The 27425-nt window shown below is 56.3% G+C and overlaps 1 protein-coding gene across 2 annotated transcripts in view; it reads left to right on the top strand.

Annotated features, from left to right (window-relative positions):
• Window positions 1-23522, top strand: part of GLIS1 (GLIS family zinc finger 1) — a 243125-nt gene extending 219603 nt beyond the window's left edge. The window contains exons 5-11 of one of the 2 annotated variants that reach the window (XM_036911159.2): window positions 69-230; window positions 5599-5697; window positions 9830-9962; window positions 15039-15195; window positions 19864-20042; window positions 20589-20756; window positions 23029-23522. In XM_036911159.2, coding sequence (XP_036767054.2) covers window positions 69-230; window positions 5599-5697; window positions 9830-9962; window positions 15039-15195; window positions 19864-20042; window positions 20589-20756; window positions 23029-23186 — 1056 coding nt within the window. In that variant the 3' untranslated portion in view covers window positions 23187-23522. Of the gene's footprint in view, window positions 1-68; window positions 231-5598; window positions 5710-9829; window positions 9963-15038; window positions 15196-19863; window positions 20043-20588; window positions 20757-23028 lie in introns of both variants that reach the window. The other variant, XM_036911157.2, reaches the window with a different exon arrangement.
• Window positions 23523-27425: the final 3903 nt, after the last annotated feature.

Here is a 27425-nt window from a genome sequence, read left to right as displayed (position 1 = left end):
GCCATTTCCAGGCTGGGTGGTGGGCCATCCAGGGGCTGCAGAGCACCCCTCACCAGCCTCTTCTGCAGTTTGAAGGCTGCAGCAAGGCCTTCTCACGGTTGGAGAACCTCAAGATCCACCTGCGGAGCCACACGGGTGAGAAACCGTACCTGTGCCAGCACCCAGGCTGTCAGAAGGCCTTCAGCAACTCCAGCGACCGTGCCAAGCACCAGCGCACCCACCTTGACACGGTAGGCTGGGGGCAGAGGCCAAGGCGGGAAGGAGTGGGGGCTCTGTGCACTACCCCCTCTTGTCCAATACACAGTACAGCTGAGGTCCATGCAGAAACCCCACCTTTGTCCTTGAGTCCTATTGACATTTGGGGCAGGGTGATTGTTTGTGGGGAGAGAGCAGTCTTATCACTATAGGATATTTAGGGTATTGCTGGCCTACATCCACTAGACAGTAGATAGTGATTTCCCAGCTCCCAGTTGTGACAACCCAAAATGTCTCCCAACAATGCTTAATGTGCTGAGGAAGAGGTCGTAAACTGTCCGCCAGGTGGGAACCACTGCCTTAGCCCATGGGTACTGGCCCGGGTACCAGCATCCTTGCATAGCCCCATGGAGTGAGTGGGCTCACCATCCTGAGTCCCCTCCCCAGGCCTGTCAGCCATCCCCGGAGCAGGCCCTCCCTATTCCTCCCATCCCATTCCCTCCCTGGAGACAGGCCAGAGGCTCTCGGGAGCCAATCTTTATCCCCCGGGCATAGTGGGTGAGGGGCTGAGGTGAGCAGGGTGAGACTCCAGGCTCCTGGAAGAATGCCCTGCAGCCAGAGGCCTGGGTGTCCATCTGAGGGCCTGAGATGACCCAGCAGGCTCACCCTGAGCCTGCCCTGCCCTAGCCCTTGGAGCTCTGGTCACACACCCAGTGGGGGCCAGAGGCCTGTTGCTTTGGGGCTGGGTCCAGGAAATATAGTGAGGAGCAAGGGAGGGAGGGAGGGAGGGAGCGGCTAAGTCAGGGTAGGTGACTCCGAGAGGCTTGGAGGAACATTGCCTGGCCTGGGGTGGGGGGCAGTGTGTGGAGAGGCCTGGTACTGTGGTGCTGCCTCACGGCCTCTGGCAGACGTACCCACGGTGCTGGGCACAGATGGCTCCTCTCAGGGCCTGCACCGGTTGCCAAGGGCCCCAAAGGCTGGGCGTGTGAGCAGGTAATGAGGGCAGGGCATTGGTTAGAGCGCCTCCTCACTCATGTCCCCAAGGCAGCCTGTGACAGTGATGTGAAGCCTGAGGGGATGGGTCGGGGAGGGCTTGGGTTCAGATTCTTGCAGGGGCCAGAGCTCTGCCTACCCTTATCTCAGCTCCACCTCTCCAGGGTGGCCAACACACCTGCTTCTCTGGCCTTGGAATCAGACCTGGGTCTGGTTTTCCCAGGTATAAAATAAAGGGTTTGAACCAGAGTGTCTCCAGCTCTGACTTTGGCTGTGTCATGGCCTCCAACTTACCCTGCAGGGGTCAGCCGCCCCTCTTCGGACTCTGTTTCCTCATCTATGTATCTGTACTGCACAGGCTGGGCTGGACAGCTACTCAGGTCTCCCAGCCTGCCCCCCACCACCCACCAGAAGAGTTCCCCAAATATTTGCACAAAGAACAAAGATGTATGCTGGGGGCCCAGGCATGGACCCTGGCTGCATACCTGTTTCCTGCTGCACGTGGGGCCTGTGGTCCTCCCAGGCCGCATGCACTGCCTCCCACAGGCCCTATGAGGCCCCCTTCTGGCTGAGCAGGCACTGAACTTCCTAGGGAGCCTCTTTCCTCTTTCCCCATCTTCAAATGGGTTATTGACCCCCTGTCTGGGTCAGGATCAGAGTGTAGGAGGTGATGTTAATTGCTGAGGTCTCTGTGCACAAGAGAGAATGCTTGGACTTTATCATATTGTCTGGCACAAACAAGGGAAACACTCTCCTTCAGTTTGATTTTGGTGACAACTGCAAGGTAGGGACCATTATCTCTGTTTTGCAGACAGACTCAGAGGAGTTAAGTCACAGCTGGTAAGTGGCAGAGCCGGGATGCAAACCCAGGTCTGTCTGATTCCAAGGCCAGAGAAGCAGGTGTGTTGGCCACCCTGGAGAGGTGGAGCTGAGATAAGGGTAGGCAGAGCTCTGGCCCCTGCATGAATCTGAACCCAAGCCCTCCCCCACCCATCCCCTCAGGCTTCACATCACTGTCACAGGCTGCCTTGGGGACATGAGTGAGGAGGCGCTCTAACCAATGCCCTGCCCTCATTACCTGCTCACACGCCCAGCCTTTGGGGCCCTTGGCAACCGGTGCAGGCCCTGAGAGGAGCCGTCTGTGCCCCAGGGTACAGACCGTGGGTATATCTGCCAGAGGCCGTGAGGCAGCACCACAGCACCAGGCCTCTCTGCACACTGCCCCCCACCCCAGGCCGGGCAATGTTCCTCCAGGTCTCTCAGGGTCACCTACCCTGACTTAGCCCCTCCCTCCCTCCCTCCTCACTATATTTCCTGGACCCAGCCCCAAAACAACAGGCCTCTGGCCCCCACTGGGTGTGTGACCAGAGCTCCAAGGGCTAGGGCAGGGCAGGCCCAGGGTGAGCCTGCAGGGTCATCTCAGGCCTCATCTCCCCAGAAGGTCTCGTGAAGCCCAGGAGGTGCAGCTGCCCAGCCCAGCCCTGACTTCTCCCATCCCCATGTGAACACTGCAGGCGGCTCACCCCTTGCTCAGAGGCCCATCAGGTCAGCCCTATGCAGGCTAGGGCCTTGTTTCCAGAGGGGACCCAGTCACATCCCCAGCCCCCCTCTGGCACCAGAGAATGTGGGATTCTCTCCATGGGCAGGAAAGTGGTAGAACAGACCAGAAAGAACCAGCCCCAGAGGTCTGAAGAGCTCCACCTATCCTCTGTGGGCCTCAGTTTCCTCAAACACCTACCTTGAGAGAAAGATCGGGCTATCAAGTGAGGCCGCAGGTGTATAGGCCTGACACATGGTCTGCACAGCTAATGTGATTCCCTCCTTTCCCATCCGGTGACTTGCTGACTGAATGCTGACCAAATCCTGCCAGGTCCCAGGCACTCAGTGTGGGGTTCAAGTCCTGACTGCCACGGACTCCCTGAATAAAGCCACTGTCCTGCTCTGGCCTCGGTTTCCCCATCAGCAAGATGGGGGTAATAATCTCTCCTTTGCCTGCTTTACTGGACCATTTGGGGCTGCAAGAGAGGGAGCACTCTAGCAGAGTGTCATGGACATACCCTTACTGCAAGGTCTTCGGCAGAGCACCAGCCTCAGTGTCCTCATCTGCAAAGTAGGGATGCCTCTCACAGCGTGGATGTGAGACAGAACAGAGACAGTGGTACTCAGCACAGTCCCTGCAGGGGCAAGCACTCAGTAGGTGCACAGCTGTTCTGAGCGCAAATTTGGAGGGCATTGTGAGCCATGGTGCTCTGTCCTCACAGCACAACTGAGTGTCCTTGGTATGGAGGCTTTGGAGCCTAGGCAGTGACTCCAGGCCGGGGGCTTGAATGCTGCTTGGGGTGGCCACAGGGCTTCCTGAGGGCTCACGGGGGAGCTGGGCTGGAGGAATGTTCTGCACACGTCAAGCCCTGGAAAAACAAACACGGAGATGGGCCTTGTGCCCTCTTTCCAGGCAAGTGCGCCTGCACACACGGAGCTCTGTTTGTTTGCTTTTTGACAAAAGCATGTTAATTTGTATCAGTGTCCCCAAGGGACAGGGCCTGGGGCAGGGCAGGGCACAGCCCAAATACGAGAGAAAATGTGTGTGGGCATGCATATGTGTGTCTGTGCACGTGCTGGGGTGGGGGTCAGGCCCGGAAGAGAGGGGCTGTGTGTGCATGCGTGTGTGTGTGTCAGTGTGCGTGTGTCTGTGAGTGTGTTGGGGTGGGCGTCAGGCCCATGAGACAGGCCTGGTGTGATCTGCGTCTCTGTGCACTTGGGTGGGGACAGGTCTGAGATGGGCTGCCTGCCCTCGTGCCCGGTGCTGTCCTTTCCTCCGGGCAAGCCTCTCACTGCTCTCTCTCTCTTTTTGCTCTCCTCCATTTCTTTAACCTGGCAACTCTCCATGGCAGCAACAAGGTATGGTTCTCTCTTTCTGCTTCCTCCTCCCCACAAGGTCCCTGGGTCTGAGATCAGAGGCCTCACCTCGGTCCAGCTGAGGCAGAGTCAGTGAGGTCTGGGGCAATTGCATGTGGGTGTGTCTGACAGGGACACAGCTCTCCCCTGGTACTTAATCCGAGGTGTTGTCTCCTCCAAACGTCCTCCCATCTGCTGCAGTCACAGGAGGCCCGAGGTCTCTGAGAAATCAGAACCACCGGATGTGTTCCATCAGGGGAGCTGGAGGGATTTTGGGCCCCAGTAGAGCTGGAGCCCCCAAGCAGGGTCTGTGGTGGCCCCTATGGGAGAGTTCAGAATTCAGTTACAGCCATGAACACATGCCCTGGGTTAGTCCCTGGGGCCTGAGATGAATCAGAAGGGACCCTCCCCTGAGGAAAACTCACCACCCCGTGGAGAAAGAAGGACACTGGGCCGAGCCGGCGGCACAGGCAGACGGTGCTACCAGCGGGGAGCTGAGGATCTAGAGGAGGGAAGATTCAAGGAGGGCTTGGGGAGGAGGTGATGAGGGCTGGGCAGACGAGTGTGCAAGGGCAGGGGCAGGGGCGGGAGGAGCGGTGAGGACGTAAGCAGGGCCCCAGTCCCGGAGGGCCTTCCATGCCTGGAGATGGGCTGTATCTGAGGGCACCAGGGAGCCAGGGAGGGGTTTTAGAAGGTGAGAGCATGGCCAACTCTGTTAGGAAGGCCCTCTGACTGTGGTGTGAGGGGAGATCGGAGGTGCAGAGACCAGGGTGGAGTCGGTCAGGACCCAGGGTGGGTGGGCATGGATCTGTTCTAGATGAGCAATGGGGCCCCCAGGAAAAGGGATACCAAAGACTCAGATCCCCAGCCTCCCCAGGCCTATGTCTGAGATCCAGCTTCCTCTGGCTCCCCATGATTGTTGGGACAAGGACCTGGGTTTCTTGTGCACAGAGAACAGTCTGGCGACACTGGACCTGCTGCAAGGTGTGGTCAGTCTCTCCCAGCCTGGGCCCTCCTGTATTCCCATGTGACCCCATATCTGTGCCCTGCTTGCCCCATGCTGTCCCCGTCTTCCCCTCACCCCCTCCTCTCCAAGGCAGCCACCTCACTTCACTCCTTGTCCACTCACTGCTTCCCTGCAGTGGTGGATTACAAGGCTGTGCTTTTCTCAGAGCAAGTGTCAGAGCTGGAACAATCCTCGGGACTCAGTTGTTCCCATTTTGCAGAGGATAAAAGTAAGACTCAGAAACAAGCGGTGACTTACCTGAGGTCCCAAGTATGAGGGTAGAGACACAAATCGCCTTCGTCAGTATCAGGCCAGGCACCCTCCCCGCAGCCTTGGGAAGGCCTGGCCAGGTCAGACTCCTCCTGGCCAGGGACACTGAAGGGGGACAGGGCGTGAGCCTGCAGCCTGCCCCCAGCCCAGCTGTCCTCCCCATTGCAGGTCACGTGGTGGGACCTCAGGCCTGGCAGGTGGCCCCTCACTCACCCACCTCTGCCCCTCCTATGTTACAGAAACCATATGCCTGTCAGATCCCTGGCTGCTCCAAGCGCTACACGGATCCCAGCTCCCTCCGCAAGCACGTGAAGGCCCATTCAGCCAAAGAGCAGCAGGTGCGTAAGAAGGTAAGACGCTCTCCATTCTGGGCCCAACCTCCCAGCCACCCGTCCAGCATCAGGCCAGGCACCTGCACGCTTCCAGACGCCCAAGGGTGCCACTGTCTGTCATCTGCCACCTGCCTCCAGCCCACCCCTAAGTGTCTTCTGTCCCCCCACCAAGCCAGTGGGATGTTCACATACCTGCAGACCATCCTGCAGCCGCACCTCCATCCATCTGCTCACTCACCATGCCTTGCTCAGTAAACATTTGTTGTCAGGTTCTGTGTAGGCAACAAGGATGCAAAAATGGGAACCATGGTCTCCTCCTTCAGTGGGGACCTGGTGGGTGAGAGACAGGCATAAAGAGATAATTCAGCATCATATAATAAGTACTGCAATAGAGGTGTGCAGAGAGTAATTAGGGGCACAGAGAAAGGGGCCCTAGCCCATCAGAGTGGGAACAGGAGGGTTGATGGAAGAAATGACTCCAGGGGCAGTAGAGCTCAGGTGTGTCAGCTCTGGAGCCAGCCCACCAGGCCCAACACTGCCGGCCCTGCGGCCTTGGGCACGTTTCTCTGCACCTGTGTTTCAGCTGTCAGATGGGGGCAATAGAGGGCTTGCTGTAAAGGTAGTCGTGCAGATTAAATAAGTAAATACATGTTAGTGGTTTAGAACAGTACTAAGCCCAGAGTAAATCAGAACAGAAGCTGATGCATGCCGTCATTAAGTCTTGAAGGAATAAGCCTTGGGTGGGTAATGACAGTAAAAAGAGTGTACCCCAGAAAGGGATTGAAGCTGGAAGCCCCACCTGTCTTGAGACTGAGCAGGGAGGCAAGGAGAGGCCGGCGGGGCAGGCTGGACACGGAGGCCCAAAGCTCTGCCGAGGACTTGGGGTGTCCCAAAGATAGTGGGTGCCACTGAGGGGCCTTAAGCAGAGAAGGGACATGTCACCATGAAAAATGGGCTGGGGGTGGCTGGAGGGGAGTCAGAGTCAGGGAGGCCGCTGCTGGGGACGTGGAGAGATGGTGGGGGCTGAGCAGGAGGGAGGAGGGCTGGGTTCGGCCATCGCTGGGCTGGCAGGGGAGCGGCAGAAGGAGCCACTTGAGACTTGAGGGGCAGGATGGATGGTGGGCCCCTTTGCCAGGACAGAGACTCTGAGAAAGAAGCAGTTTTGCCGTAGACAGCTGTGGATAAAATGAAGGTTCCTGTGGCCAGGATTCTCACCTGGCCCTGGTTGGCTAGCTCACTGCACACGTGTGGGCAATACACTGTTATTGATCCTATATAAAGAGCCCTTCCCAGTGCTCTGGGCAACACAGTGGCACGGCTGCAGAAGAGCAGAGCAGAGGCTGGAGTGGTGGTAGCGTCAAGGGAAGAGGCCCAGAGGCAGAGACCGGCTTGCTGCAGGCAGACTTGCTCTGAGTGAACGAGATTTTAGTGATTGACCTGCCACCATGGAAATAAAATTGGATATAACTCTTTTAGCCCAGGAACATTCTACTGTCATTTCTTTGGTCACATTGAATCCATAGTGAACTTGCCCGGGGCTGAAACCCACTGGCAAGACAACAGCAGTGTTTTGGACAAGGAATGTGTGAGCCATAGACAGACGGAGCAGCAACTCGGGCAGAGCCCTCCTGGCTGGGTTTAACCCACATCTCGAGGACCACTGGGGACACGGGGGTGGGGGTACTTAAGTACCAGGGAGCATTTGTAGGGGAAGAGAAAGAGCAGGGGCCAATCCAGGGACATCAGTACAGCAGAGAGGGAAGAGTCCATTAATTTGTTCAGTAAGATTTATGGAGCACCTACTGTTTTCTAAGTACAGTTCTAAAAGGTATGGATGCAGCAGTGAATAAAGCAGAAGGAGGCCTCGAGGCTGGTGAAAGCCCACTGCTTTGAGTTCCACAGGCTGAGGCATACGAGATGAGGCGCTGGCAGCAAGTGGGTCTCAGTGGGAAAAGGAGTGGGGAGGGACCGCCAGGCTCAGGACTGATCTTCATCCTGCAGGCAGCAGGGAGCCACTGCAAGCGTTAGAGCTGAGAAGGGATATGGTCTGAGCGTGCACCAGGAGCTCACGTGAAAAAGCCATGTCTGTATTCACCCTGAGAAGGGAGGGTGAGCCTTAGCCCAGTCCTGAGCCTGCTGCTTCACAGACTGACCCTTATTTAGTCCTCAGTATAACCCTACAAAGTGGGCATTTCCCCCCCAGTTTAGAGATGTGTAAACTAAGGTTCAGAGAGTTAACAAATCTGCCCAGAATTGTGTAGTGTGGGAGTGACACAGCCAGGGTCCCATCTCTGACTTATCTGTCTCCAAGCCCTAAGAAGGAAACTCTCTCCACTGCTGCTATCAGGTGGAGGGGCCTGAGGGGGGACCGGGAATGGCCCAGGCTCCATGCCAGGAAGGCTTCTGTCCCAAGTGTACTGGTGCTTGAGGACGAGAATCATGCCCTGGTTTTCCCAGGCTCCGTGCCTGGCTCACAGTGAGCCCCAGGGACCTGGGGCTGCAGATCTGCAAACCTCCCACCAATAAGCATCCATTAAGAGCCATCGGGGATGATGTATCTTTCTGGGTAAAGTGACCCTTGTATTATGACAGCTCCTTGGCAGCCTTGCTGCGTCTTAGAGATAATTAGAAATGCTTTTCTTCCTTAATTCTCCTCTCCTGCTGCTCCTAATCCCATCGACATTGCGGTCTGCAAGAACATGCCTTGGCCTTCTTTTGCCAGAAACTTAATTTACATGGAAAACAGCTGCTAGGTCAGGGAACTGAGAGCCCGTTGGGAGGCTGGGCATGCCTTCCCCAAACATGGGTGCTAGCCTATCTGGTCTAGGGGAGTGGAAAAACCCTTGGGGCTGATTCTCAGCTGCTGTGTGACATGGGACAAGGCTCTTGCCTTCTCTGGATTGGCTTTGTCCTGGGTAAAATGAGGGTCTGCACAAATCAGACTTCAGGGCTCTGATGGTCAGGCTATGGGGTTTCTCTGTAGAAGGGGGCCCTTCCCAACCAGGTACATACCCCCTTCATCATCCAGTGTCCTCAAGGCCTCAAGCCACCCTGTCCTCATCTGGCCCCATGTGGAAAGGTAAAGATGTTCTGAGGTGTTGAGCTTAAGTCTGTCTTTAGGGACAGCTGAGGTTGCTGGCCAAAGATTTACCAGCCCAGCCTTGCTCATAACCAATGACCTCAAGCCCATTCATGAATCCAGCATGCCCACTGCCATGTGACCATGTGGGATTCAGCCTCGTGGAGCCAGCCCACTCTTCACTCAGCATAGTACCCATCATCTCATTACCCCTCACCACAGCCTGGGCTGAGGGCTGTTACTCTTCCTTGTTACAGGCAAGGGAGGAGAAGAGGTTATTTGTCCAATGTCACACAGGAATTAAGAAAAGATGGGGTGGGATTTGAACCCAGGTCTTCTGTTGCTAGCCCTAGACTGTGTCTGCTGCACCTTGTGCCAGGAAGGAAGAAAGAGAGGAGGAGGGGTGGGAAGAGGGAAAGACACTCACTGCAGGTACCTACTGCATTTTACTCGCACCACATCAGTTCACTCTGTGGCAGCTGCAAGAATGTGCCGCACAGACCCCCAGCTGCCTGCAGGAGGCCCCAGCTGCTGCACCTCGACAGCCATCTCAGGGTTTGTGCTGAGGCCATGCCTCCTGCACGCTGCTCCCAGCCAGTGACTGAGTGTGGCAGGCCCTACAGGGATCCTGGGGCAAGAGCCCTTCCTAGGAGACACAGGACCCCCTGACTTTCAGCAGACCTCAGCTCCCTGGACCTTCAGTCTAGGAAGCTCCCACCAACTTCCTTTTCCTCCCTCCTTCCCTCGGGGTCAGACTGGTAACATGGCCTGACAGCTCTCCCAGCCTGCCCAGCTCTCTCCCTGCTTTCTCTCCTGCAGGCACTTCCTCTATCAAATACTTGCATGTTCCCTCTCAGCATCTGCTTCTCTGACCTGGCCTAACACAACCTTCACAGTGTACACAGTTAGCTCCACTTTACAGATGAGGAAACTGAGGCACAGTGAGGTGAAGGGTCTTGCCCTGGGGCCACTGTCCTTCCTACCCTGTCCCCTAAAGGATGGTTCCAGTGGGCGGGTGGTCTCCCACTAACACCCTCTCTCCCTCTGCTTGCTCCCCAGCTGCACGCAGGCCCTGACATTGAGGCCGATGTCCTGACCGAGTGTCTGGCCCTGCAGCAGCTCCGTGGGTCCACACAGCTGGCTGCCAGCGACAGGAAGGGTGGCCATGCCCTGGGCCAGGAGCTGCTCCCAGGTATGCATGCGGGGAGGCAGGGCCAGACACAGCCTGGGAAGGCCCTTTTGTTGCCACCTGGCCCCACAGGAAAACTGATGCTCTGTGAGCCACCAGGGGCCCCATAGGCACGACTTGTTGAAGGGTACCCATTCCTCCAGGCTTAATTGCCTCTGCAGCTTATCTTACTAAGTGTGCATACCTATAGTGTTCTCCAGGGCTCCCCACTGGCCACAGGATGAAGCCCAGGTGCCTCTCAGCCTGGCCTTGGAGGCCTTGCAGAGCCTAGGCACTACCGGTGGCATCCTGCCCCAAACTTGGCACATTGGACACAGTCCCCTGAGCACCATGTGCTCTCTCCTGCCTCTGAGCCCCTGTGCACACCTAGCCACCCTCCTCACCCTTCCCTTCACTCAGGCAGCTCCTGAACTTTCTTCATGACCTTACTCAGGGTCCTTCAAGTCCCATGGACTCCCCACCAGAACTCCTCACCACAAGTCCTTGCTTCAGAGAAGACCAAGGCTCTGAGAGGGTGGGCAACTTGGCCATAGTCACTTCCAGCTTATCACTAAACTCAGTGGCCCAGAGATGGGGCCTCCCAAGCCCCTAGAGCCCTGCAGGCCCATCCAGCTGGACACAGAGCCTCTAGTCCAGCCAAGGCAGCCTGTCTGTCCCTCCTGGCAGCTGCAGGCCACAGGGCAGGTCTCAGGCCCAGGCAGGAATTCCTGGCTGCGTGACTTGGGAATCCAGCCCAGACAATGGCGGTGTGGCCTGTGGAGTGCAGCCGACCATATTTGGGCTCTACCCTCCCCACCCCATGAAGAAACCACAGCATCAGAGCGAAAAACTCCTCCCACCCTCCAGAATTTCTTGAATAACTCCGACCATTTTAAATAGTTTTTATTTTCTAATTTTTCACTCCTTCCCCTCAGCATTAAAGTAGCAGATTTAAAACCATGTCAAAGACTTACCAAACAGCCCCAGGAAGAGAAGATGTTTGCCCTTCTCTGGTCACCCTTCACAGGGCTCTGTGCTCAGGCAGGTCCTCAAGGGCAAGGACAGCCCAGGAGCATGTGTCCGTGGATGAGGGATCACTCCCTCCTCCCTCCAGCCAGGCATCCCTCTGCCATGGGCTGCTTCTCACAGGGTCAGAGTTGCTAAAACAGCAGGGCACGAAGGGCCCCTAGGGATGACCTGGCCCAGGGATGATGGCTTGCCTCCCAAGTGCCAGCTCCCTATAGCTGGTAATGACTGCTTGGATTCTGAGTCTCAGCAGGACATAGGGCTGTGACTGATTCACAGTGGCTGCCTGGAGCAGAGGTCCTGCAGCCCCATCATTTGTAACCTGGAAGGACTCAGGCCTGGGCAGGAGAAGGACTGACCCCCAAGGTCATGCAGAGAAGTCAGCAGCAGACCCAGGGTGGAAGCCTGTTCTCCCAATACCAGCCCAAGGAGAAGGGCCAGGCCCCCAGCAACCATCTCTTGAGCACCTGCTTGGGCTGGTCACTATAAATATCACCTCAGTCAATCCCCTGTGAGCCCATGCTGCAGATAGGAACAGCGTCACCTAGGTATCATCATGGGTCAGAGGGCCACTGGAGTAATAGCAGACCTGCCCAGGCTGCTCTGACAGTGAGTGGTATCTTCCTTGCCTTAAGCCTCAGTTTCCCCCCAGACCCTCTGACAGCAAGGTGATTGTGGATGTGATCACTTGTATAAACCCAACATGAATGATAATTTTATCATTATTATTGTTGCTCATAGTGAATGAGAAGAGTACCTATTTACTCATCCTTCTCATAATAATGGAACATCCGACATTTGTTGAATATGTGCCAGCACCATTCTTGGGACTGGACACATATGTATTAACTAATCCTCCTGTCAGCCTCATAAAATGCATGTTATCGTGCTCTTTCTTTTCCAGATGAGGAAACTGAGGCCTTGAGAGGCTAAGAAACTTATTGGAAAGGTTTCGCAACCAGTAAACGTCAGAGGCCAGATCTGAACCCTGGCCACCTGGCTGCAGCCATGCCCCTAACCAAATAGTCTGCTGTTAATGCTACACCTTGCCATAATGAGCACCTGCTGTATGCCAGGCCCTGTGCGGGTCTCTGTCCTCGAGATGCTTCCAGCACAGCGAGGAAGGACCAGCCAGGCAGACCCAGGAGGCCTGGATCCCCCTGGGCTCCAGCTGCCAGGTTCTGCAGGCCGCACAGCAAACACCTGAGGCACATTTGGGAACAGATGTCGGGGCCAAAGGCCAAGCACTCAGAGCTGGTGACTGGCGATGCTGATTTGCAGCCTGCAGTGGTGTGCAGTGGGAGAGTCGGGGCAGGCCCCACACATCGCCACTCCCGCTGCTCCTCGCGGCCTGGCATTCCCTCGCTCCCATCGACTGTCTGCTCACATCCTCAACGTGCCTAGTTCATGCACTCCATTGTCCTCCACGTGTTTGTCCTCAGGGGGCTGTGTGGCAAGGACCTGGAGCAGGACAGGAAAAAGGCAGGGGAAAATGGGGCAGATTCAGGGGGTATAGGATAGAAGAGTACAGAATAGAGGGGTGAGGGCGGGGAAGGAGCTGGCGAGGGAGGCATCAAGTTTTCGTTGTCTGACCAGAGGGAACTCCTGCAAGCTTGTCTCTCCTCAGGAAGGACCAGCTCTCTTAGTGGAAACCCCGAGGAGCTTCTCTGGCAGGCCTCCTATAGCAGACCCAGGCTAACGTGATGGGCAGTGAGGGCGTGAGAAGCATGAGGTCAGCATGGCTGAGGGAGAGGGAGAGGATTTATCAGGATTCTAGGCCTTCCTGGCTGTCAGGCCCCCAGATTGGTTCCAGATGGCAGGTGGAGAGGCGCTAGGGAGAGTGGTGAGTGGAGCAAACTGTGAGCAGTGCCAAGCCAGGCTCCATCCACAGAAAGCCCCTCTGCTGCTGCCCTCCTGATCAAGCTGGGGAGAGATGTGTGGCCAGGGAGGCAGTAGGTGGATAAACGGGCAGTGCTGGCCATGGGAGCAGAGGTACCCGAGACAAGGAAGGGTAAGGACTGGGGCCGAGAGGCAGAGGGCCCCACTCAGAGCTTCAGAGCCCTGGGGCCTCACAGCCAGCCTGAAGTGAGGGCTAGACTGGCAGCCCCTACTGGACCTCCAGGCCAGCCTCAGCTGGACCCCTAGGCCATTTCCTGGACCTGGCTTTAAATGGGCTTTCGGTGTCACTTGGGAGACCTAATTAGCTGCTCATTTTGTGACTCTTGACAATTCACTGAAGTTCTTAAGATTTAGTTTTTCATCTTAAGAAAATGGGATCATGTTATCTCCCCTACTGACAGTCGTTGAGAGTCGTTGAGAGTCATTGACCCTGTTGACAGTGGTCAAAACAGATAGCATGGAAAAAGAGCTTGACACATAGTATATTTAATTCACAGTAACTGTTGTTAATAATACATATTTATTGTAAAAATAGAACTTCGTCTAATTAACCCATCCATAGGATGTCTGGTGCTCTAAATCCAGCCCAGGAGTTTAGTCTCATAGGCACAGTGTTGAATTTTTGTTTTTTTTGTTTTTTTTTTTAAGTTTCAATGCAAAGGCCTTTAAAGGGCACATTCTCCACACTTTGCCACAGTCCCTACTGCGCCCTATTGTAACTCCTGCAGTTTCACTAATTTTGCTCCCTGCCATACCACCTAAGGCATCTAGTTTGCATTCCCTGCCACAGCCCTGCTCAGTTCCTTGTTGTAGCTCCCTGAATTGCAGGCCTGGGCCATAGGGGCCAGCCTGGGATGGGCTAGCCTTAGAATCCCAGACACCTGAGAAAATCAAAGCTCCTCTTTGACCCCATCCCTGAAAAGAGTGTGGTGCGTGCTCAGATGGTCCTCATGGGTGATAAAGAGCACTGGGTCTGGATCTGTGCTGACCAGAAGGATGTCCCAAGCTGAGCGGGGTGAGCTCTGACCCACCAGCCGATGCTGCGGCCCTCAGGTCCACAGAGGCCTCCCTGGCTGTCAACTTGATGGACTAATTTCTGGGAAAATAATGTCAACTTCTATTAAAATTCAAATAAACACAGCTAGATTATAAAGATGGGATACAAAATTGGCCCCATTTTTTCAGATAACATAGGGAATGTAAAAAACTTGTGATGCTTGCTGTGTCCCTCTCAATATCTAGTCCCAGAGTAGGGGTTCATTCTCCCCTCTAATTAGGGTTCCTTGGTGAAGCCTTTGGGAAGCACTGGCCTCAATAACTACTCCCAGACACTCCATTGGGCCCCTGGAGCAACATCTGACCTTGACCTAGAGTCAACCATTTGATTCATTAGTGCATCTATTTCATTAACAAAGGTGAGACCCTTGAGAGTAAAAGGTGATGAAAGGTGGTAGCTCCATGCACATGTCTTCTAGAGGTTTAGAGTCTGAGACTAGAGCATGGCTGCCTGACTCCTCTTCTCAGTAAGGACCCTTGTGCAGGGTACAGCCTGTGCCACAATCTGTGGTATCCCTTCTCAGAGGCCTCCCAGGCCAGCCTGCCACCCAGCTAGCACAGTCATCCTCTCTGGAACCCTTCACCATGGACATCCAGGCTCTGCTCGGACACCTCTGGGGATGGGTAGTTCATTTTCCCCAAAGGCAGCCCATTGCCCCACAGCAGCTCTGCCTGTGAGTAGGTACAGCCAAGCCCTGAGCTAGAGTCTTCTTCAAGCTTCTCTCCATTCCAACATCTCTGTCTGCTTTTGGGGCTACACAGAGTAGGCCTCTTCTTTCCCAGAACAGTCCTAGGGATTTGAGGCAGCCTCCTCCATGCAACCCCTTGCCCTAACACACACACGGCCTGACCACCCCATGACTCTGACAGCCCCTTGTCAGTCCACCTCTATCAAGGTAGGCCTCGGCCCTACGACCAGCCCTTCAGCCAGAGCATGAACAGATGGGCCATCTGTTGGGTGGGGCCATCACCTCCTTCATTTGGGTCCCTAGCCTCCTATTAATACTTGCTAGTTTCCCCTCAGTCTTTCTCCATAAGCAGGCACATAGCTCCTGGGTTGTCCACAGCCACCTCTAAGGAGTGGCCAAAGCCCAGTGACATTTGTTTGCTTTCCTGCAGGCGTGTATCCTGGCTCTGTCACCCCCCATAATGGGCTCTCATCAGGCATCCTGTCCCCCATGCACGATGTCCCTTCCAGGCACCACCTACTGGACGACACCACCAGTTCCCACCACCATCTGTCCCCTCTGCCCACGACTGAGAGCACCAGGGATGGGTATGTACAGCCAGCCAGTCCTTGGGCCGCAAGCGGGTACCTGCATGGGAGGCAAGTGAAGGCACGTGTCCCTATGCTGAATGGTTGTTCCTGATTACGAAAATAGCCAATGCTTATGTAGCACTTACTGTGTATTGCTCTCTGTACCAAACATTTTCTGTGCCTGATTTCATTGGTGCCTCACAGTAACATACCAGGCACTTGTATCTGGACTTTTTGGCAACTCACCTTGTGTTCCCTCTCCTGTCTGTGGGGGTGGCCCTGGGAAGATGCCGTGCTCCCTCCTCCCCATATTCTGGGCTGCCACACAAAGGCTTCCTTGGGAGCCACAGTCTGGCTTCGCTCTGGTTCGCATTGTGCATTTGGTGAGCAGACTGCCCATTGCCCACTCCTGCCTGGGTCTCCCCTCCATCTCTGACCACTGTAGCTGTGACCATTGCCTGGCCTGCCACTGCTTCCAGGAGCCCTTACTGCAGGATCACTGCAGGGAGCAGTGGCCTCTTCCTATATTCAGTGTGGTTCCCATTTTGGTCACATAATCGGCTGGAAATGGTGAATGTGCTAATTGCTAGCCCCTAATGCTGCCGAAATCTGTTTTCTTTACAAACGGGTAGAGGGAGTCCTCGCTGCCCCACCACGTGTCTTCCCTGCCACTTTCACTTACTGCCAGCAGGACTTAATCAAAGTCTTCCCCCAAGGACTTCCTCCTCCCCTGCCCTTCCTCCTTGAGGCCACAGCCTTGGCCTTGGACGTGGCCTGCCTGTGCCTGGGGCCAGCTTGTTTCCATCACCAAATCTGTCATCCATGGCTCCTCACTGGGCTCCTCCTGCTACTTTGTCTTCCATTCATCTGATGTCCAGTTACCGAGCCCCTTACGTGAGCAGGCCCAGCCCTGGAGAAGCTCGCCATGGGAGAGGAGAGGACAGACCTGCAGGGACTGACCACATGGGGCACAGCTCCGAGGGAAGGAAGCCAAGGGGCCGCAGAAGCCCCGAGGAGATCCCCGTGTGGTGGGGGGGGTGCCAGGGAGGCCTGCCTGGAGGCAATGCAGGAGTTGGCTTAGTGGAGAGGCTGGGAGGAAGGAGCAGCGAGGGTGTGGGCTGGCGTAGTGGGAGCTTGGGGTGTCATAGGAGGCACGAGCCCTCGTGTGGGGTGACAGGCTCAGGACAAAGGTAATGGGAGCCAGATCACGAGACCTGCGCGGCGACTCTATCTGAAGGGTGCTGAGCACGGTATTATGGTTGGGTTTACAACTGGGTTGCCAGGGGCAGCGCTGCATGTGGAGAATGGAGGCCTGAGCCGGGTGGGGAGGACACCTGAGGGTGTGTCTGTGAGCGACATAGAGTAAGCAGTGCTGGGGCCACTCCGGCTGGGCAGGGCCGGGAGGGGCCATGAGCAGGGAGCCCCTGGGTAGGCAGAAGTGCCGTCTGTGGAGCAGGGAATGACCGTGGTTGTGAGTGGTGGAGAGCCATGAAGAGGCAGCCTGGTGGGGTGTGAAGGGCGACCCAGAAAACCAAGCCCTCCTGGAGCCTCAGTTTACTCCTCTAGAAAATGGGCATTAAAATAGCCTCCCCTAGGAAGGTAGTGAGGATCAGCTGTACATGCCTATCATCGTTTGTCACCAGGTACAAGTTCCATGGACCCTAGCCTCCTGTCCCCCACCTACCCACCCACTGGCTCAGGCTACCTGCTACCCACCAGCCAGCCCAAAAACATCTCCAACTGAAGAAAAATAAACCACAGAGGCCTTTCCCCACAAAAGACCATGCACTCTACTCCTCCTCATTCATCACCTGCCTGCCACCTGCATAAGTGCCCGTCAAGAATTCCTGCAGCGAGAGGCAGTGATGACAAGCCCGAGACGGGCCACCGGCCTGCGCGCCCACCCAGGCCTGTGAAGGCTGCAGTTGCCCTGCCCAGGGAGGCATCCAGCTTCCTCCAGGTGGCTGTGGAGGGACAGACCCTCACACCTGACACCATGCCCAGCCTGGCTTGAACGGGTTTCTTTTTTCAGCCCCTGAGAAGTGTGTTGGGGTGGGGAGGCCTTCAGCCTCCCCTTCCTGCCAAAATCAACAGAGAAGGCCACTCTCAGCTCCCCAGTGGTTTGCTGGGACGTTTAGATAGCTTGACAGAATTATCTGATGCACTCAAAAATATGCTAAGAGGGCCTGACTTCATGACCAAAATTATTTACCCTGGCTCAGAGAAGACGCCAAATAGGGTGGAGTTTTTTTCCCGGGCCCTGTACAAAGTATGAAGCTCTCAGTCTGCCAGGCTGATGAGGTTTTATATTAATTTTTATAGGTTCCAATTGAAGCAAAAATATTTGATTTATGAATAATTTGCATGACTCAGAAGAGGAGCGCCAGATGATCTTTTTTCCTTTTAAAGAGTTCAGGTAGAGCAGCATAACCTCAGCCTTCACGTCTGCTGCAGAGAGTCGTGTTCTGTTTAATTTCACTGGCTGTGAAGGTGGCAAATGGGAGCTTATGGCAGGTTTGAGACAGGAGAAACAAACTTTGAAAATGTACGCTCTTCCCTTTCTGGTCTACTTCTCCTTAACTCTGCAGTGCTATTAATCTCTGAGCTTTGTAGCTGAGCAATTCAGAAACCCATTGGTTAGCGTTTCTCAGCGGTTTGCTGTGTACCAGGCCCAGTGCTGAGCACCGAGTGACAGAGGTCCGAGGTCCAGCCGCCCTGCAGGAGCTCCCAGGGGAGGGGACTAACAGGAACTTGGGGAAGAGCAGGGTATGGGTGCCAGAGTGGGGTGGGCACCACACAGCAGGCCTGAAAGAGGAGACCCCACCATGCCGGCCACACCTCGGCCCTGCCGTGGCCAGGAGAGCTGGTTATGAGGACAGCTTGTGCACAGGCCCCCCCAGTTTATAGAGCACAGTGGGGGGCCCTGTCCCACTTGACAGCCCTGTGAGATAGGCCTAAACAGATTAATGATGATGATGATGATGATGATTCATGGAGCCTTTTTGAGGATTTAGTTCATTAACTTAAGGAGGCTGACATGTGCCTGCAGTGAGTTAGATGCTGGGCCAAGGACCAGGGACCCAGCCCGGAGGCCCCCCTTCTGCTGCCTTCATCCCACTCCCAGTGATGGGGGTCCCAGACATGTGAGTGATGACAGTGCAGTGGAGTGACAGTGACAGCAGGACGCCAGGATGGAGGGAGCAGATGGGGAACCTGGCAGAGCTGCAGACATGGAGTCCCCCAGTCTCTCTCCAAGTCTCCTTTCCCCTTTCAAGATAGTCCTGCTTTGCTCAGAGAGAGGCACTGACCCACCCATTAATAGCAAAGGTCTTGAAGGGTGGACAGCGGTTGTCTAGTCTGACAAGGTTGCCTTTGAATTTTCCGTGTGTTTTATTGTGGATGGTCCAAGTCTACAAATGCAGACAAGAAAATGGAGACTGAGCTCTCGCTCTCTCCCTCTTTCTGCAATACACATATGCCCTATGGCCGGTGTCTTCAGCCTGGTCCCAAGACAGCCTACGTCCCAGTCATCTGGGTTCCTGTGAGCAGACTCCAGAGGATTAGGAGGGCAGCATGAGAAAGGAAGCTGGCCCACAGTGGTGTGCAGTCTGGAGGGTCTGCCTGGGCTCAGCTGGGCTTGGGGTGACTCTACACCTCTCAGCTACTGCAGTCATGTTTCAGAACATGAACTGTCAGAGAGCCCGGGCATACGCCTGCATCCCCTCAGGCTCTGTTTAAGGGAGGGTGGTGAGTCCCCCATCCCAAGGTCTATGCAAGTGGAGGAAAAATGGCCAGAGATGGAGACAAAAGATTCCTAAAAGTACACTGTGTGGGGGAATAGAGGCCAGCTTGGGCATCAGAACCTGCTAGCTGTCCTTCCCTTCATCTTGATAATAATGACAATGTTCATAGAGTGACTAAGAATGTATCTGCCACTATACTAGGTGCTTTGTCTACACTGCTGTATTAAATTTTACCCTCACCATAACCCACGAGGTCAGTGCTTTGTGGCTGTGAGTAACTTGGGCAACCTCTCTGAACCTTGGTTTTCTGACCTGTGAGAAGGACACAAGTACATCTCTCACAGGACGTGGGAGAGGCAGAGGCTCAGTGAATGGGGACATGGGATGTTCTGTGGCTAAGGAACTGCCACGGCTTCTGGGGCAGCTGCCCGGGCTCTTCCTGCAGGTGGCCTGTGCTGTGTGCACAGTTAGAGGGTCAGGCCCCAGCAGGAGCAGCTGGTATTTAGCCCTGGGTAACAAGAGCTGCAGTGTGCCAGGTGGAGAACACAGCTACCCTGCGAGGAAACCAAGGCTCAGAGACATGAAGCGTCTTGTCCAAACTCGCATGGCCTGTAAACAGATGGTGTTTTAAACACACTTCTATTGACTCCAAAGGTCATGCTTATAACCAGTGTTCCTTACTGACTATCAATCCTAAATACCATACAGAAGTTTTTCTTTACTGATTCCTTTGGACTCTATGGCTTACAGGATTTTTTAATTTAATTCCAGTTTGAACATCATCAGAAACAAAAGCTTCCTCTTCTAACTGCATGATCATAAGTTAGAGGCGGTCAGCTAATGAGCTCACCATTACTGGAAGGCAGCAAGCAGTGGCAGCCATGTCTCTGGCTCCCCAGGCTGCCTGAGCCCGTCTGCTAATGGCTGTGTCTGTTCTCTCCAGGTTGGGACCCGGCCTCCTCTCACCTATGGTGAGCCCACTGAAGGGGCTCGGGCCACCACCCCTGCCATCATCCTCCCACAGCCATTCTCCTGGGGGCCAGCCCTTCCCCACCGTCCCCAGCAAGCCCCCCTACCCGCCCTTCCAGATCCCTCCACCCCCACCTCTGCCTAGCCCACAAGGTAAGCTCTGGCCGGGGGACCTCTCCATGTACACCCACTCAGGCTGGGGGTGCCTGAGGGGCACGAGACACCTACCTGGGAGAGGCAGGCAGGTACTCAGAATGAGGGCAGAACTCATGAGCCATGTGTCCCAACATGCTAAGTTGTTTGCTCTGAGGGGTGAGGAAGAGTTTGCTTCATTGACAAGGTGTCAGAGGGCTCTCCCAGCATCAGCCTGCTGTGGGGAGGAATGGGAAGCAATTGGGCATCTCAGAGGGTCAGGGGGTGGAGAGCCAGCAGCCCCCTCCCTCAGAGCACCAGAGTCAGCCACCAAAGACTCAAGTCAGGTGCAGTCATGTGAGGCCCCCTCACCCAGTCCCCTCCAGTGCAGGACAGAGCTGGGAAGAGGGCCCAAGACCTGCAGTACCTTCTCCACCCTGGGACTCTCTCCTCGTCCATGCCTGGACAGGACAATATGGGGGGCTGAGCAGTACAGCAGGGACAGTCCCCTCCCCGCCCTGGGCATTTCCCTGTTGCTAATGCAGCCCTTGCTGCCTGTCTCTGCAGGGTACCAGGGCAGTTTCCACTCCATCCAGAACTGCTTCCCATATGGTGACTGCTACCGGACAACCGAGGCAGCAGCCAGTGGGAACGGACTATCTGGGGAATCCCACAGTTTCAACCCGCTACGGCCGAATGGCTACCACAGCCTCAGTGCGCCTTTACCTACCACAGGTAAGCCCCACGTGGGTGCCTCCCCCAGGGCCTGCCAAGGCCCAACTGTGTGCTGGGTGCCTTATGCACGTTATCCTGAAGCCTTGGGGCAGCCCTGTGAGGCAGAATCATCCCCACTTCAGAGGGGGACATAAAGGCTCAGAGAAGTCCCAGGACCCCTCAGAATGGGGATTTGCACCCTGCCGGGCTCCAAAGTCAGTGTTCCTTCTACATTCTTACGTGGCTTCTGCATGTCTGGACTCTGGAGGTTTCTAAAGACACTGGGAAGAATCGGGCTGGGAGATCACAGTCTAGTTGACGTTTCCCTTTAAATATTTACTGAGCACCTCCTGGGAGCCAGGCACAGCTGCAGACCCTGGGGATACAACAGAGGATGAGACAAATATGGATCTTCATTTAACAGATGAGGAAACAGAGGTCCCCAGACACCACACTACCAGGGAGGGACAGAGCCCGGAGGCCATGTCTGCTCCTTGTGCTGCATTTGTATCCTTTAGAAGGCTCTGGGCCTTCCCCAGGTAAAGCCCCTGGCTGGGCTAAGAACCCTGGTGTGCGCACATGCAGGTGGAATCAGGCTCAGGCCAGCAGGCCCAGTCCTGGACAGAGCAGGAACATCGGGTGAGTGGGGCCTGATCCTCCCTGAGCCGCCTGAGCCAAGCCCCACCCCAAGTCAGCCTCAGGTCCAGCTGGCAGCTACATGGCCTGGGCAGGATGGGGGTCGCAGACAAAGGGGAGCCTGAGATCCTGTCCCAGAGGCCTCTTGGGCAGCTCTGGGTATGTGCAGCTGCGGATGGAGGGGTAAAGATATAGGGTCTTGTTCACACACATACTTGCATGTCTGTGTAGGTCTTCTCTCTACATGTGTTTATAGGCACATCTTTGTGTACATGTGCAGGCAGTGTGAGCCCCAAGGAGTATGTAAGGAGCTCCAGGGCACATGTGCTCACGTCACACTGTGCTGCTATTCATGCCGTGTGCACACACGCATTCCCCAGCCTGTGACCCGTCTTCATGCACACGTTGTGTCACCCATCTGTGATTCCTGTCTGTGTGCACACATTGCGTGTCATCTGTCCTGTAACCCTTGTATGTGTGTAGACTGTGTTCAACTCCAACATGTGTTTGTGGGTAGGCAGATGTTACATACATGCACCGTGGGCAAATGTGTGCCAATCACAGCATGTGTGTGGCTGGTGGGCATGTTCTGTGTTTGCACACATGCGGGTTGGTGTGTGATTGGGCACCAGCTGCCATCCCCGGCACTGCTGGTTCTCACCACCCCATCTGCGTCCATCCCCCACCCAGCCCAAGGGGGATCGCAGCAAGACCCCAGAACTAACTGAGGGGGCAAGAGGCAGCTTCCACAGCCCCGCACCAGGATGGGGGCCTTTTGGCCTCCTTTCTTCCTTGCACCTGAGTGGCAGCCCAGCATCCAGTGTCCAGGCCAAGCCCCACTCAGCTGCCCATACCTCCTCTGCCAAGCCGAGAACAGATGCGCAGGACTGAGTCCAAACTGACAAGGTAGGGCCATGAGCCTCAGAAGTATAGCCTGGCCCCACTGCCTGGATGGGAAGACAGGCCCACCTGGCAGCAGAGCAGGGACAGAGCCCGTAAGGCAGTGATGGATAAGATTACCTCTCCAGGCCCCTCCCAGGTTGAGGATCCTCTGAGCAGTGACCCCCGACCTGCAGACAGCATGTCCAATGGACAAGTCAGATGTCTTGGAGCCAGATGCTCCTGGGTTCAAATCCCAGCTCCCCCAACTACTAGCAATATGACCGTGGGCAAGTGTCTTATTCTCTCTGCACCGTGAGTCCCACCTCACAGGATTGCTGTGAAGCCTAAGTGAGATGAGGCTTCAGTAAGTCCTCAGTGAGGGGCCAGCTAGTGCTGGTTCCCTTCTTTGGATTTCTTATGTCTGGTGAGGTGGGGTCTTTCTGCCAGGGCAGGATGAGCCCCTGAGCCAAGGGCTGTGATAACCCACTGCTCCCTTCCCTACAACCTGCCCCGAGTCTAGAACTGGGTGACGGACTGCCCCAAGCTGGCCTGGGCCTGTCTGCCCTGCTGCCCTGAGCCCCTTGGGGGTGCAAGGCCTAGGCTGTCTCCTCCCAAGCCCCCTCCCCACCCATCTGCCAGATCCTCTATCTGAGGGGAGCTGAGGGGACACTGCTAGGAGTTGACCCTGGGCAGGAGGGAGTTGTCAGGGGTCTGGGAAAACGTCACAAGGCATAGCCCTGTGTTCTCCAGCCTATCCCCACCCCAACCCCCACAGGCTACGAGGCCCTGGCCGACGCTCCATGTCCCACAACACTGCCACCGCAGCCGCCTGCAGACATCGCGTCCAGTGGCCCCGAGGACTGCAGCTTCTTCCCCAATGGGGCCTTTGACCACTGCCTGAGTCACATCCCCTCCATCTACACGGACACTTGAAGGAAGGCCCTGCCCACTGCAGATGCTACCTTGTCCACTGGCCATCTGTTCCCACCCTGCATGCACCCAGGCCGAGCAGCCAGGCTACAGCTCCCTGCAGACTCAGGGTGCCTGGTCTATGGCAGCCGCCCAGCACTGGCCAGGAGCCGTCCTTCAAGCCCAAGCCGGGTGCTCAGAGGTGCCCATCAGGATCCGTGACCTGAGACTTCCCTTTGTGTCTTCCTTTTTGCTCTCTCCAACGGTTTTGAAATCACAGACCTCGTGTATATAAAATGTACAGAACTTGTTCTCCATTGCCCTGCCAGTTTTATATTTTTGGTTTTACAAGAAAACATTAAAAACTGGAAATGAGACTTGGGGCCTTGGTCCTGCTTTGTGATTCATCCTAGAGGCCAAGTCCAGGAGCCCTGCAAGGAGTGTGTAACTAAGAGCCAGCATGGGGGCTCAGGAGGCCACGCAGGGCCCAGCTCGGGCCCCAGCTCCCTCAGTGGGGGTGGAGGCCCGCATCACATGGCCCCCACCACATGCAGGGGGCCTTATAGACATCAGCACCAGTCCCAGGACCACACTGCAAGGCAGGCTTATTCCCACTGGCAGGCAAGCAGATCCAGGCTGAGACTGAAACTGGAACCCAGGTCTGTCTGACTCAGACCTTTGCTCTCTGCACTGACTTCTCAGCTGGTGGGAAAACATGCTTCAGTTCTGGTGCTAGGTTTGGGTAAGCAGGGAAGGTCATGGGAGGACAGGGCAGGCCTTCCAGGGTCAAAGCCCAAACAGCCTCTGGAAGGTGAGCAACACAGGCAGGGCCCCTGCAGGTGGGTTGCGTGCAGAAAGCATCCTTTGTGCACAGAGGTCCACCCCACCCTGAGAGGCCCAGAAGAGAGGGAAGAAGCAGCCAGTTCTGAGGACATAAAGGCTCACAAAGAGCTCTTCTTCCTCTTGCCTCTTTCCCTCCCCAGTGCCCAGGACCAGAAACAGGCCCCCACCCAGGCCTGTGCATGTGGCCTGGACTGTGTCCTGCATCTCACCAAGTCACCTTGAAGGTAAAAGAAAAAAAAGTCCTCAAGGAAAACTCCTGCTAAAGTGAAGCAAAGCAAGGGAAGTCGTGTTTGCTGCACACCTACTATATGCCAGGCCCTCACCCGTGTTCCTGGGAACAGCCTTATGGAAGATTCTCTATTCTCCTGTAGTGAGGCACAGCAGGCAGGATTCAAACCCAGCTCAAAGGAACACCTGTTTGTACTTCCTGCATGGCTGAGTCAGGTAGGCAAAGCAAGATGGAAAGATCTAGTCAACCCCCTTTTTTAAGAGGGAAACAGGTTCAGAGAGGCCAACCAGCCAAGCAGTGACAGAACCAGGGTGCGTGTCTGGCCCTCCTTGTAATCCAGCGAGGCCAGGAGTTCACCTAGCCACGGGTGCTGCTCTGAGCCAGGCCTGCAATTGCTGCACTGTGGCTCAGCACTCCCCACTCCCCCCCTTCACTCCCAGGTGCACCGCCACCTTGCTCTGGGTCCAGCCTGTATCTGGGGCCCCCTTTCCTCTGGCTCCGGCTGGCTCTAGCCGGCTCCGGCCAATGAGATGGCCAGCATGGAAAGGAGGGGGAGAGTGAGTGTCCCTGGGCAGACAGCCCTCCACTGAAGGTCCTGGCTTAGTCAAGTGACCCTGTCCACACAGCGTACTGTGACTGTGCAGGCCGTGGGGGCCGCCCCTGGCTTCCCCCTCAGGCACCCACGGGGGGCGCTGCACTGCAGGAAATGCTGCCACTCTTAGGAAAGTCAGGACGCCGCACTGTGTCTGTTTGCCTGCACCCCCCCCCACACACACCATTGTAGGTAGTCCCTTCATTAAACCCTCTTCAGCTGTCCCAGCCAGAGGGCCTTCAGTTTCCTGCCAGAGCCTGACTGGCAGTTCCCCCATTTGACAGATGCAGAGACCGAGGGACAGGGTACCTAAGTAACAGGCCCATGCGGCACAGCCAGCGGGTGGTAGAGCTGGGGTTCAAACCCAGGCATTGGGCAGCAGAGCACATGCTCTCATGCACTGCACTTTCTACCACCACCAAAGACTGGGGGCGACCTGGCTCCCACTCCTCTCCCAGCCCTGGCTTTGCAGAGCAAGCCCGGTGGAGCCCCCAGCAGGGAGGAACTGACCTAAGGTCACACAGCACACTGGCGTCAGGGAGGAGGACCCAGGGCCCCTGACTCCCACCCAGGCTCTCCTCACCCCCACCCCCACCCCCACCCCCCACCCGGTTATGGAACTAATTAGGTCGTGGCAACATTCCTCTAACGAGGGTGCTCAGGAATCAGAGCTGCATGTCACTGTAAGCACTTAGTCTGCTCCAGATGAGCAGAATTAAGCTATACAATGAGGACATACTTCTATTAATAATGAAAAGGGCTGAGCTGTGAGCAGAAGAACACACAGGGAGCTGGCAGTTGGATCCCATTTAATTTCAGAGAGAGAGGGAAAAACAGACAAAGGCAGAGAGAAACAAAGAGAAAGAAAAGACGAGTGAGCTGGAGACAAAGGCCCTGCACCCAGTAGCTTCCATCACCACCCCGGGCTGCGAATGTGATTCTGCCCTGGCCCTGCTGGGTCCTCTCTGAGCCGACCGTCCTCCTCTTGGCACACTCGGGGACCTCCCCACCTGATGCCCACTGGGTCTCACGCCCAGTCTAAGGTGAGCACGGCCACAGGTGGGGCCCTGGGGTAGGACCCGCTGAGAGCCTGGACCTGAGCTCCCCCCGCCAGCCAGGGCTTGCTCGTCTCTCACACAGGAAACAGAATGCGGCCCTGGCCGGGCTTTGCCCCATGCCAGGGGCTCTGCAGCCAGAGTGTACTGCCATTACGGGGGGCATGGTGATTGCTGCCCCTCACAAGGGCTGAGGGTCAGGTGGAGGTGGCTGGTATTTCTCACCTGAAGACTCCCTGGGGCCCTGCGGGGTCTGTACAGTGGTGGGGCTGAGTCTGCCCGGGAGCCCCCAAGGGGGACCCAAGGTACAGGACAGTGCCCAGGCCTGCCAGGTGACCACACTGCATTTCCAGCCCAGCCACTCCTGCAGCCCCAACCTTTGTTCAGTTCAGGCTGAGACTGGCCTGGCTCTCCTGCTGCCCTGCCTCCACCTCCACTGGGGGCCCTGTCTCCTACCTCCTGTCCCTCTGTCTCCTCTCCCTGTCCCTCTGTCTCCCTCTCCCTGTCCCTCTGTCCTCCTCTGCTTGTCCCTCTGTCCCTCCCTCCCAGTCCCTCTGTCCCCATCTGCCAGTCCTGTCTCCTCTCCCCATCCCTCTCGGCCTCCGCTCACTCTCCCCCCGCCCCTCGAGCTGTCCTTCCGTCTGCCACCCTCCCTCTCTCCCTCGCCATCTCCCTGCCCCTGCCCTTCCGTCCCTCCCTCCCCCTCCCAGTTCTCTCCCTTTCTCTGCCCTTCCCACTCTGCCCCTCTTGTCTCGCCCCCTCCATTTTCTCCCTCCCTGGCCCTCTTCCAGCTCTGGGAAGATGTCCCTCCGCCTCCCCTGCCTCCCCTTTCGTTGCCCCCCTGCTCCCTCTCGCCTAAATCTCTGCGGCCCAGAAGCAGCCAGCACCTTGCCCCCAGCGCCTCAGCCTGAATTCCACCTGCCAGGGATGACTGGGGTGAGGGGGTATTAGGATCTCCCTGTTGCCCTTTCTGGCCAGGCCCAGGGGCCCCTTGATGCTGGGCCCAGGGATCCCCCATGCCTGGATCCTGCAGTGACTCCCCCTTGCCTGCTGATCTCTGTCCCAGCTGGTCCTCCAGGTCCTCCTGTGACCCAGACCATTCAGGCTGAGAGGCCGGCTTGAGGCCCTGGGCTCTGCCCACGTCCCAGAGGGAGAAACACCGGAAGGCGTGGAGAATAAGGCAGCCAAGCAAGGGGGGAGTCAGGAGTGGCAAGCCAGATTTAAGCCCCGGGACGCCCCCTCCCACCGGCTGCTGTGGAGGGCGAGGATGGGAAGCTCCCACTAACCCCGCCCCACGGAGCAGGTCCTGATCTGCCCCCGTCACTGCTGACTGCTCCACCTAGAACAGTGCCTGGCATGGAGCAGGCACTGGATACCTGTTAAATATGCCAGTGGAGCAGGAGAGACAGGAGCAGAAAACAAGGACTTGTCTGCCAAACCTCGTGCACAGCAGGGCCACAACAAATACTGGTGAACTCGCACCCAAACCATTCTGCAAATGAGGAGACAGGCTGTCTCCTCAGTGGGGGCTGGAAGGTGTCCAG

Source organism: Manis pentadactyla, chromosome 4 (assembly GCF_030020395.1).
Source record: "Manis pentadactyla isolate mManPen7 chromosome 4, mManPen7.hap1, whole genome shotgun sequence".
Taxonomy (NCBI): Eukaryota; Metazoa; Chordata; class Mammalia; order Pholidota; family Manidae; genus Manis; species Manis pentadactyla.
This window is presented reverse-complemented; position numbering and strand designations above follow the sequence as displayed.